The following is an 11,549-nucleotide window of genomic DNA, read 5'->3' on the forward strand; positions in this document are numbered from 1 at the left end:
GTGTGTTTTGGCAAAGCTCAGTCTGACTGCATGTGGCTTTCTTGAGGAGTGGCCTTTTTTCTTGCAACCCTCCCATACAAGCCACATTTGTGGAGAATTTGTGATATTGTTGTCACATGCACACAATAACCACTCTTTGTCATAAATTCCTGCAGCTGCTTCAGAGTTGCTGTCGGTCTCTTGGTCGCCTCTCTGACCAGTTTGGAGCGACGTCCTGATCCAGGGAGGCTCTGTGTTGTACAAAAATACCTTTAACTTCTTAATAATAGACTTCACTGATAAAGCCTTTTAAATGTTTTTGTATCCACCTCCTGACTTGTGCCTGTCCACAGCTTTATCCCGGAGATCTTTTGACAGTACCTTGCCACCCAGAGTTGATTGTTTGCTTCAGTTGCACTACCAAGGACTGAAATGCTCCAGGAAAGCTATTTTCATGCTGAGCTGATCAAAATGAGCACAGCTGATCAAAGTTGAAACTCAAATGGCTTTGTGTGCCATTGAGAAGGTGATTAGCTACACCTGATTGAGTTTAAAAGTCATTTTTAGGAAGGGGGTGATCCTTTTTAGTTATAAGTTGCACTGAGTAAGTACAGATGAATAAAACAAAAACTGTGTCCATCTTCTGGATATATATATATATATAGAGAGAGAGAGAGAGAGAGAGAGAGAGAGAGAGAGAGAGAGAGAGAGAGACAGAGAGAGACAGAGACAGAGAGAGAGAGAGAGAGGTTTACTTGCTGTTTCTGTCATAGAGACATGAAATTTCATCTATTTGCTGTCGGTCTCTTGGTCGCCTCTCTGACCAGTTTGGAGCGACGTCCTGATCCAGGGAGTCTCTGTGTTGTAAAAAAATACCTTCAACTTCTTAATAATAGACTTCACTGATAAAGCCTTTTAAATGTTTTTGTATCCACCTCCTGACTTGTGCCTGTCCACAGCTTTATCCCGGAGATCTTTTGACAGTACCTTGCCACCCAGAGTTGATTGTTTGCTTCAGTTGCACTACCAAGGACTGAAATGCTCCAGGAAAGCTATTTTCATGCTGAGCTGATCAAAATGAGCACAGCTGATCAAAGTTGAAACTCAAATGGCTTTGTGTGCCATTGAGAAGGTGATTAGCTACACCTGATTGAGTTTAAAAGTCATTTTTAGGAAGGGGGTGATCCTTTTTAGTTATAAGTTGCACTGAGTAAGTACAGATGAATAAAACAAAAACTGTGTCCATCTTCTGGATATATATATATATATATATATATATATATATATATATAACCTGTGAGGTGGATGGATTATCTCGGCAAAGGAGAAGTGCTCACTAACTCAGATTTAGACAGATTTGTGAACAATATTTGAGAGAAATAGACCTTTTGTGTCCATAGAAAAAGTCTTAAATCTTTGAGTTCAGCTCATGAAAAATGAGGGCAAAAACGAAAGTGTTGCGTTTATAATTTTGTTCAGTGTATAAAAGAAACCACTTAAAGGCCCTTTGTTAAATCTGATATTAGGTTGCGTAACCTTGAAAATCACAGGAGTTAGTTATCTGTACTTTATTATTTAGGCATTACCTTGAATTCTTAACCAGTACAATTAAAGGGCCATATTGTGTGTCTCTGTTTCAATCTTTAATGACCTTGAATAGGTAACCTTGGATGTTAGGTTAAACCTAAGCAAATCAATTATACATTGGCAGGGAAGCATGTGTCATGACACACACACACACACACACACACACTTACAAGAGGCTTCTTGAAGAACTCGTATTTGGCATAATTCTTCCTGAAGTACAGACAGCAGTGTGAGTCCATTCCCCAGCCTGACTGAACCTCCATAACTGACTCATGGTCTTCTATGGTTCTCTCTGGAAATCACAAACAAGACTTAGTTTGGTACCTGCTTATTAATTTATGAACCATACATGTGCACTAAAGCACATTATGTGCATTAAAGAACATAAAGTGAAATATGTAACCTATTTGACTAACGTAAGGTGATTAAAAGTTGATATTTAACAAGAAAAAATGTAGGTTGGGACTTTGTAACGTGAACAGTGAATTATTAGATTTTGATTATGAAGACTAAGACAGGATGCATTAAGTTGATCAGAAGTAACTGTAAAGACACTTTTAATTTTACAAAAGTCTATTTGTTTGAATTTCTATTTCAAATCATTGCTGTTCTTTTGAACTTTCTATTCATCAAAGAATCCTGAAAGAAAGTATCACAGTTTCCACAAAAATATAAAGCAACACAACCGTTTTCAACATTGATAATAATAATAATCATGTTTCTTGAGCAGCAAATCAGCATATTAGAATGATTTCTGAAGAATCATGTGACACTGAAGACTGGAGGAATGATGCTGGAAATTCAGCTTTGATCACAGGAATAAATTAAATGTTTAAATATATTACAGAAAACATAACATTTCACAATATACATTTCCCCCCCCCTGTATTTTTAAGGATAAAGATAAACTTTATTTGTCCCCGAAAGGAAATTTGTCTTGGGCAAAGTGCTACAGTGTTGTTCTGAACAGACAAAAACAATAAATAAAACAGATTAAAAAAAATAAAATTTTGATCAAATAAATGTAGCCTTGGTGAGCAAGAGACTTATATAGTGTTAATGTTTTCCGAATAATGTACTGTAGCAACTTTTATCTCACATGCCGTTACAGGTGTTTGTTTTTCAGCATTTTAAACATGGCTTATCCAATCAGAATCTAGAGTTTAATAGTATGAGATTTTACTGCCCTCGTTGGTTTCCAGCTCTTATAGTTTTACTATCCTATTGCACCGTGGGCTTGACAGATTAATTATTAACACTCTTTTCAAAAATTATGCCTTGATAATGAGCAACCTTCAATAGCAATGAGAGTGATGTGTGGGGGAGCTCGTTATTCCACTTTATCATTAAATATTATTCAGCTCCTGCAACCCTAAATGCATGTTTAATGACTGAATGGAAAGCATCTGTTTAGAAGCAGCCACCTGGAAGAGTCTGACTACTGTTATCTCATACTAACTAATTCCATTAGCGTTACTGCAGTGAACGGACAGATCTTTACTGCAATACTGCAATAATGCTGTTTGCATTGGCTATGACCAAACGTCATCTCCATGCTGTTGATGATCTCTCTTCAATTCATGGTTTCATTTGCATCTCAATATTTTCAGCCTTTTGATAACATTCAATATACAGTATGTCAGTATTTATGTATTTGATTATATTTAGAATATATTTAAATATTTATATAATGGTTTAAAAGACAATAATTTCAAGTTAAACATCATTTTAGTCATAACAAGTATCAAAGAGTCAAAGTTGCAATTTTATATATATTTTTTTCTTCATATATTGCTGCTAGTAATTCTTTGTTGACAATAGAATGACAGCAAAATGTAGCAACTCTGTTTGTGTATCAGTGTTATTTTCATATCATATATAGGTTGCTGCATGATTTAATTTTTTGTATAATCAAACTGACTGTGCAAGTTAATTAGATTAAACTGACTTTAAAAATCAAGCTGAATCTTGAATAACTTCAAAAAGACTGTTGAAATAATTTAAATTATTTTCATAAGATATATTAATGAAAAAAAAAACATATTGCCATGACTTATTGATCATGTCATTGTTTACTATGAAAGAGTCAAAGTTCTTTAGAAATGTTAAAATAAAAATTAAATATGAAAAAAATACGATCAAAGTAGCAATAGTTATTATTGTTATTAAATAAAATAAAAACGTATAAAATATATAAAACTTAAACTTACAGAACTTAGGTTCAATAAATTAAAATTAGAAATGTCTGAAATAAATAAGGTTACCTGAACCTGAAATAAATAAGTTTAAAGTTCAAGTACTAAAATCAATAAAACTAAAAATAAAATAAAAATTAATTCAAATAGAAATTAATATACTGTATATATATATATATATATATATATATATATATATATATATAACGATAAAAGAATAAACAACTAATAAAAATGACAAAAGCATACAGCAAAATTTCTACAAATAACAAATGAAAACTAAAAGCTGATTCAAAACATTGATACTGTAAATGCTGTAAAGTTGCTTTGCAACGATTTGTATCTTTAAAAAAAGCGCTATACAAATAAACTTGAATTGAAAAATTGAATTAAATACTATTTTTAGTATATAAATAATACTAAAATAACACGGGTGGATGTCAAGATTTTCAAACAAATCATACTTCAAAAAACATATAGCACACATAAGGACTTTATTAATACGGTCTCTTTAGAATAACAATATACATCCTCCTAATAATAATCAGTTTAAATTGATTTTTAAATGTTTTCATTTGCTCTTTATGTTTGACTGCATTGCATTCTGTGACAATGCACCAAAAAATTCAGTGCATCCATTTGTTGTGGGTTTTAGCTGCATTTCTTTACTTGCTTACCGATACTCAGATGTGGCATCTGCTCAAACAGGGTCCAGCTGTGGTCATCAATGCAGTGGTTCTTCAGGATGAACAGCTGGCATATGTCCCGGGCAGTGATGTCACTGGGCACCTCCACTGCACGGCTGGTGTTGTCTTCACTGTACACTTTGATTACCTGCAACACAGTAAGAAATAAATGAAACCAGATAGAGGCTTTGGCTGCTTTCAGAATTGAATACTAACAGACTGCTTGCTTACTATCTAACTAACTAACTACATACAAACATAAATGCATTAATACAAGTTTGGAGTTGATCAGATGTTCTAAATCTTTTTGAAAGGAAGTCTCTTCTGCTGACCAAGGCTGCATTTATTTGTAGAAAAAAAATACAGTAAAATCAGTAATCTTGTGAAAAACTGTTACAATTTCAAATAACTGTTTTCTATTTGAATATATTTTTTAATTTAATTTAGTCCTGTGATCAAATCTTATTGACCCCAAACTTTTGAACTGTAATACATACACATATATATATATATATTTTTTTCTATTTAGCTTTATTTTTTAGTTTTACTTGTAATTTTGGTACAAAATAAAGTTGCATTTTTTTCACGTTAATCTTTTTATATTTTATTTTATTTCAGTTACCGAAAACTATTTTGAATGGTTTTAGGTTTACTTAATGATAACAAAACTGCTGCTGTAGCTCTTAGTTAAGATAAGTTTAGATGAAACAAAATAAATGCATGCATTGCAACAAAGAGGATTTGAGAGTTGCAGCAGAGGAGAAGATTTTCAGTAATTAATTTCAGTATTATTTAAAATCGAGTCTTTTTGTCACATGTCTTCAGAAGACTTGGAATAAAGCACACAAGCCACATTTGAAGGTGCTGCTTTGTCTTTTTTGGAGTCCCAATCAATGCAGATCTGCAGGAAAAAACAGCATACAGGTTTGGATCGACATGAAGGTAAATAAATAATGACAGAACTGGAGGTACACTGAACACAGGGACCATTCTGAGAATGGTCTTGTCATTGTGTAAACAATAGTCATATTTCATAAAGTCTAATATACCCTTTTATCGAAATACTTCCTTAAATTACAAGACAAAGCATATCAATTTCTTCAAAGTTATAGAGTTAAAAGGGTCTGCACACCAGGAATGACCCTGTAAGGTATATGGGCAGAGCGATAGATGGGGGTTGACAGAGTGTGTGTGAAAGGCAGATTGGTACGGAGGACATGCCAGTCCTCTTTCAAAGAGGAAAGGAGGTCAGTGCTCCCCAGCGGGGCCGGGGTTAGCAAGCCTTTCAGCCAATCACAGCCTTCCACAGTGACGTCATCTCCAAATGAGGTAAACGATCCACTGTTTAATCAGTAAGAGAGACCTACAAGACACAAAAAAGACAGAGGAGGAGGAAAACCCCTCGCTAGGACCGGCTCTATAAATCTCCCTGACAAGCATTTACCAGACCTAACCTTTTAAAGTCACAAGGTAGTAAAACGAGCAGGATTCTCGCTGCTCCCTTATCAGAGTAAATATAAACAGTCCTTAAAGGTAAATAAGTAATGAGTACAGTGCGTTACAAGAGGAAATGTGATATTTAAATACACTGGTTAAATCTGCTGGATGTTTGAAAAGAAACTCAGACCCATTTAAAGGAATAGTTCACCCAAAAATGAACATTTGCTAAGAATTTACTCACCCTTAGGCCATCCGAGATTGTTTCTACATGGGAACAGATTTGGAGAAATGTAGCATGAGACCACTTGCTCAGCAATGGATCCTCTGCAGTGAATGGGTGCCGTCAGAATGAGAGTCCAAACCGCTGATAAAAACATCATAATAATCCACACCACTCCAGTCCATCAGTTAATGTCTTGTGAAGTGAAAAGCAGCATTTTTGTAAGAAACAAATACATCATTAAGATGCTTTTAACTTCAAACCGTCGCTTCTGGCCAAAATACCAGTCCATAATCCAGAATGACACTTCCTCCAGTGAAAACGTCCATCCCCTGCCATCCTCTCACATCAAAATCCACCCACATGTTTATTGAGAACTATTTTGGATGGTTTTCACTTGTAAACGGTGCTTTATTTGTGCAGATGTCTCTCCTGATTCAGACGAGATGTCTTTTTCACTGGAGGAAGCATTACTATGGTTTATGTATTTTAGCTGTAAATAATGGTTTGAAGTTAAAAACATCTTAATGCTGAATTTGTTTCTTACAAACATGCAACTTTTCACATCACAATATGTTAACTGGTGGACTGGAGTGGTGTGGATTACTTGTGGATTATTGTGATGTTTTAATCAGCTGTTTGGACTCTCATTCTGACGGCACCCATTCACTGCAGAAGATCCACTGGTGAGCAAGTGATGGAATGCTACATTTCTCCAAATCTGATCCCATGAACTAACTCATCTGTATTTTGGATGACACTAGGATGAGTAAAAAAATCAGCAAATTTTCATTTTTGGGAGAAGTATACCTTTAAGTGGACTACAAAGAAACACTTTTTTTTTTTATTTCATGGTCCCCGTCCCACAAAAGTGTGCTCAGATCTCAATATTGTCTTAGTCTCAGTTCACTTTCCATTCATCTAGCATGTTATATTAATTATTATTGTCAGGGAACACAGACTCAAATGGCAAAGGTGAGAATATTTCATGAAACCAGAGCAGATGAATAGTGAAGACAGTCCAGACCTTTTGATCACTGAAAGAGTGAGCTATTAACTCTGTCTCCTCTCTTACAGGTCTTTCCAGATTGCACAAGGGAAACAGGAATCCAGGAAGGAAGGAGAATATCACACAGGTAAGTAGCGACTCGCCGTTCAGGCAGCCCTGGGTACTGACAAGACAAGGCATATGTCTGTGGTGCTGGCTTTTATGAAGAGTTGATGAGGATGATGGCAGACAGGTGTGGTGATTGTGAAGTGTGCGCAGGTGATAGCCAGGGAGGATTGTGGGAAATATAGTGTGCAGAGGTGACTGGTGATTTTGACAACTATATTCACAATAATATTATAATAACACAGAACACATTATAAACAAGTCACACCACAGACTCAAAGTTGTGAAAAAACTGAACTTCTTTTAACTTGACTCAAGTGCTAGACAATGCAAAAGATGCAAGACATGAGTGCAGCGTTCGAAGATGTCCATCTAATGCATGTTTACATAGAAAAACAATCGAAAAGCAGCACCGTAGAATGCAAAAATGCGTTCTATGTGAACCGCCCTCTTAGGCCAGGAAGGGAGTCATTTTTTTTATTTTAAAATGAACTCTAATCAGACCCCCTCCCAAAATGACCTGTTTGGTTTGCTTTAAAGAGGTCTGCATTGATTCACTGTAAAAGCATTTGAACTATCAATCTGATGACAGAAGGCAGGTTTTCAGGACAGTTTTGATCATGTTTATACATTTAGAGACCTTAGAAATTTGCATATTAAATATGACGTAACCTAACCAAGGAAGTCTGCGTTTCCTCCTAGCAATTGTGATTGTGAGGTGGTTCATGTGCTCTTAACTCATAAATATTGTGACACAACTAAAGACCGCACGAGACTCACTGGCTCAAGGACGGGAACATAAAGACCAGTTCACCAGCCTTGAACTGCTCTTCCACAGCTGCAGCGCTCTCAGAAACACAGCGCTTCACATCTACCTCGTGTTCCTTCCATCCATCATCCATCAATGCCAGTTTATCTCATTAGTATAAGTTAATTCACACATTTACTAATCTTTTCCATTTCTGATGGATTTATAGGTAAATATATTAGATTTTTACTATACTCTTGAAAAGCAATGCTGTCGTTCTCCATACATACATGAAATATTAGATATAAAATCACTTCAAAATACTAAATATATTTGCTGAGAGTTCAACAAAAAATGGCATTCCGCTTGCACGATATATGAATAATTGGTCAATACACATTAAGGTTATTATAGTTAAACGCAGGGTAGGCGGTTTTGGAGAGCCTATCAATACTAGCATGCTAGCTTTGAAAGCATAAGATCTCACCCTCCCTGCAAATCACTCTCCAAAGCCACGCCTCCTCCAAAACACATGACCGTGCACAGGCAGACCAGAGACTAACCAGCGACACGATGAGAGACGGTGTTGGTGGAGGATTGAATGCAACACTGTCAGACTACCTCATGTCTCATTCACCAGTGAGAAAACTTTACAGTAAGAAGCTCATAATATTACAATAATAAAATCTTCCGTGTTCAGGCAGGACAGCCTATCATAATGTTCGGACCGAAGATTTTGATGGGATGAACAATTTATGGTCCTACGCCTTCCACAGATGATATAAATACATATAAACACAATCAGAGCACTTAACTTAGTGATTGCTATCGGGATGTGAAGAGACTTTCAACCAGCATAACAAAAACATTTTTTGAACCAAATCACACAGAATTGAATCAGAGTTCTAAATTATCTAAGCTAACAGAATGTGTTAAAAATTTAAAAGATTGGCTGACTAATAATTTTCTCCTATTAAATTCGGATAAGACAGAGATATTACTTATTGGATCAAAAGACAGTACACAGAATCTTGTGGACTACAATTTGCAATTAGACGGATGTACTGTTACTTCCTCTACAGTCAAAAATCTGGGTGTTATATTAGATAGCAACTTGTCTTTTGAAAATCATATTTCCCATGTTACAAAAACAGCATTCTTCCATCTTAGAAACATTGCCAAGTTAGAAATATGTTACCTGTTTCTGATGCAGAAAAGCTAGTTCATGTATTCATGACCTCTAGACTGGACTATTGTAATGCACTGCTAGGTGGTTGTCCTGCATCTTCAATAAACAAGCTACAGGTAGTCCAAAATGCAGCTGCTAGAGTCCTTACCAGGTCAAGAAAATATTATTATATTACCCCAACTTTAGGTGCTCCTAGAGGAGGGGGTTCTGTAACGCCACACCGGCAGAGGGAGCCCTCGCCTGAGTACTGACTGTGTACCGCTCCCTCTGCTTCTGCGTTCATTTCCTGTTTGATCAGTATTTAGCAAGGAACTGTCTGTTTGCTCATTGCGAAGTATTGCCAGTTTACCTGCCTTACCAAGCGTTTCTATTGTTTTCTGCCTGCCTATTCTGTGTATGATTCTGCCTGATTATCTGCTCTACGGTTACTGATTTACCCCTTTGGATTAATAGCCTGATTTGGACTGATGATTGTGTTTGGACCTTTTGCCTGCTTACTCGTCTCTGCCTTTTGGATCTCCCTTGTGTATGTTGAAAGATTGGACTGCTATTACGGTACTGACTCTCTTCCTGTTATTTCTATTAATAAACTTCTGCTAATGGATTCTAACGCCGCCTCAGCCTCACTGTTACAGAATACTTCGCCCCAAATGAATCCAGCGGAAGTTTCAAACTTGCAAGCAGCCTTCGCCTATCAAAGTGAGGTATTAAAGGGATACCAGGATCAACTGGCTAAACTCCAGTCTGTCAATGAGCACCTGACTCACTACATCCAGTCTCTTCCATCGACCATGCCGAAGACGGTAAGCTTTGCATTACCTGATAAATTTGATGGATCTGCGGAGCAATGTAGAGGCTTTGTTCGTCAAGTCAGGATTTACTTTGATAACCAGGAAGACAAGTTTCAGTCAGATGAAAAGAAATGTGCTTTCATGATGACGTTATTATCTGGCAAGGCGATCGACTGGGCTGCGGCAGTTTGGGAAACGGATGTGCGTTTTAGAAGATCTTTTGATTATTTCATCCAACAACTGCGAGAAGTGTTTGAATATCCCGCTGGGGGCAAGGATATATCAACGCAGATTTTACATATGTCACAAGGTAACCGTACAGCTGCTGAATATGCCATCTTATTTAGAACACTCGCTGCTCAGAGCGGATGGAATGATGTTTCACTGAAAGCCGTGTTCCAACAGAGCCTCAACACTGATCTGCAGGCAGAGCTGGCTTGTAAAGGGGAGAATGTATCGTTTTCTGACTTTGTTACTCTCACCATAAAAATTGACAATCTGATGAGACGAGCCCCGAGACGAAGAAATACAAGAGGCTTTCAACAAGTTCTGCCAGCCATCAATCGACCTATGACAACATCAACCACCAAACCAAGTGATGAACCAATGCAACTAGGTCTCTCCAGATTATCTGAGGAGGAAAGGATGAGACGACGTCAGCTCCAACTATGTTTTTACTGCGGTGAAGCAGGTCATCGCAGTCAAGGGTGCCCACACAAGGCCCAAACAACCTCTCGGGTAAATATTGGACACTTTTTACTTCCAAGTAACAAGTCCTTCAAGATCCCTATTAAGCTAAAGACTGAAGATATTTGTATTTCATTAACAGCGATGATCGATTCTGGAGCAGCGTTGAACCTCATTAACAAAGATCTCATCAAAAGATATAACATTCGTACCCAACCATGCAATACCCCCATCAAGATAAAAACTGTCATCGGTACCTCAATTGGAGAGGGGATATTTCATCAGACCAAACCATTAACACTCCAAGTTGGTTTATTTCATCAAGAATTGATCTCATTGTATGTCATTGACTCCCCTAAACATGAAGTGATCCTCGGATTTCCATGGCTATCCATTCATGACCCCATCATTTCCTGGCATCAGGGTGAGTTGACCAAGTGGTCCACTTTCTGTGAGAATCATTGTTTTTCCCAAGTTCCCCAACCGTGTTTCACAACTAGCATAGAAAGCCCAGAAGTTAGCAAGACAGTCAACATTCCCAATTGTTATGACGATCTGGCAGAAGTCTTTAGTAAAACCAAGGCCACACAATTACCACCCCATCGTCCTTGGGACTGTGCCATCGATCTACTTCCCAATGCAATGCCCCCAAAAGGTAAGATCTACCCTTTGTCAGGAAAAGAAACCCAAGTCATGGAAGAATATATTGAAGAGGCCTTAGCTCAGGATTCATCCAACCCTCCACGTCTCCAGCTGCAGCAGGTTTTTTCTTCGTTGAAAAGAAAGATGGAGGATAAAGGCCTTGTATTGATTATAGAGGACTTAACAATGTTGAAATTCCGCTACCCCTTCCACTGGTTCCTTCAGGACTAGAACAGCTCCGTGAGGCTACCATTTACACCAAACTTGACCT

General features: G+C 37.2%; 1 protein-coding gene across 1 annotated transcript in view; it reads right to left on the reverse strand.

The window, feature by feature from the left end:
- LOC107600685 (growth factor receptor-bound protein 14) overlaps positions 1-11,549 on the reverse strand; it is a 38,720-nt gene that overhangs the window by 16,263 nt on the left and 10,908 nt on the right. Inside the window, exons 2-3 of the mRNA XM_016292642.1 lie at positions 4,439-4,595; positions 1,737-1,858 (exon numbers count right to left, since the gene is read on the reverse strand). Of these exons, the coding sequence (XP_016148128.1) occupies positions 1,737-1,858; positions 4,439-4,595 (279 nt within the window). The remainder of the gene's footprint in view (positions 1-1,736; positions 1,859-4,438; positions 4,596-11,549) is intronic.

Source organism: Sinocyclocheilus grahami, unplaced genomic scaffold (genome assembly GCF_001515645.1).
Source record: "Sinocyclocheilus grahami isolate Dianchi unplaced genomic scaffold, SAMN03320097.WGS_v1.1 scaffold289.1, whole genome shotgun sequence".
NCBI lineage: Eukaryota > Metazoa > Chordata > Actinopteri > Cypriniformes > Cyprinidae > Sinocyclocheilus > Sinocyclocheilus grahami.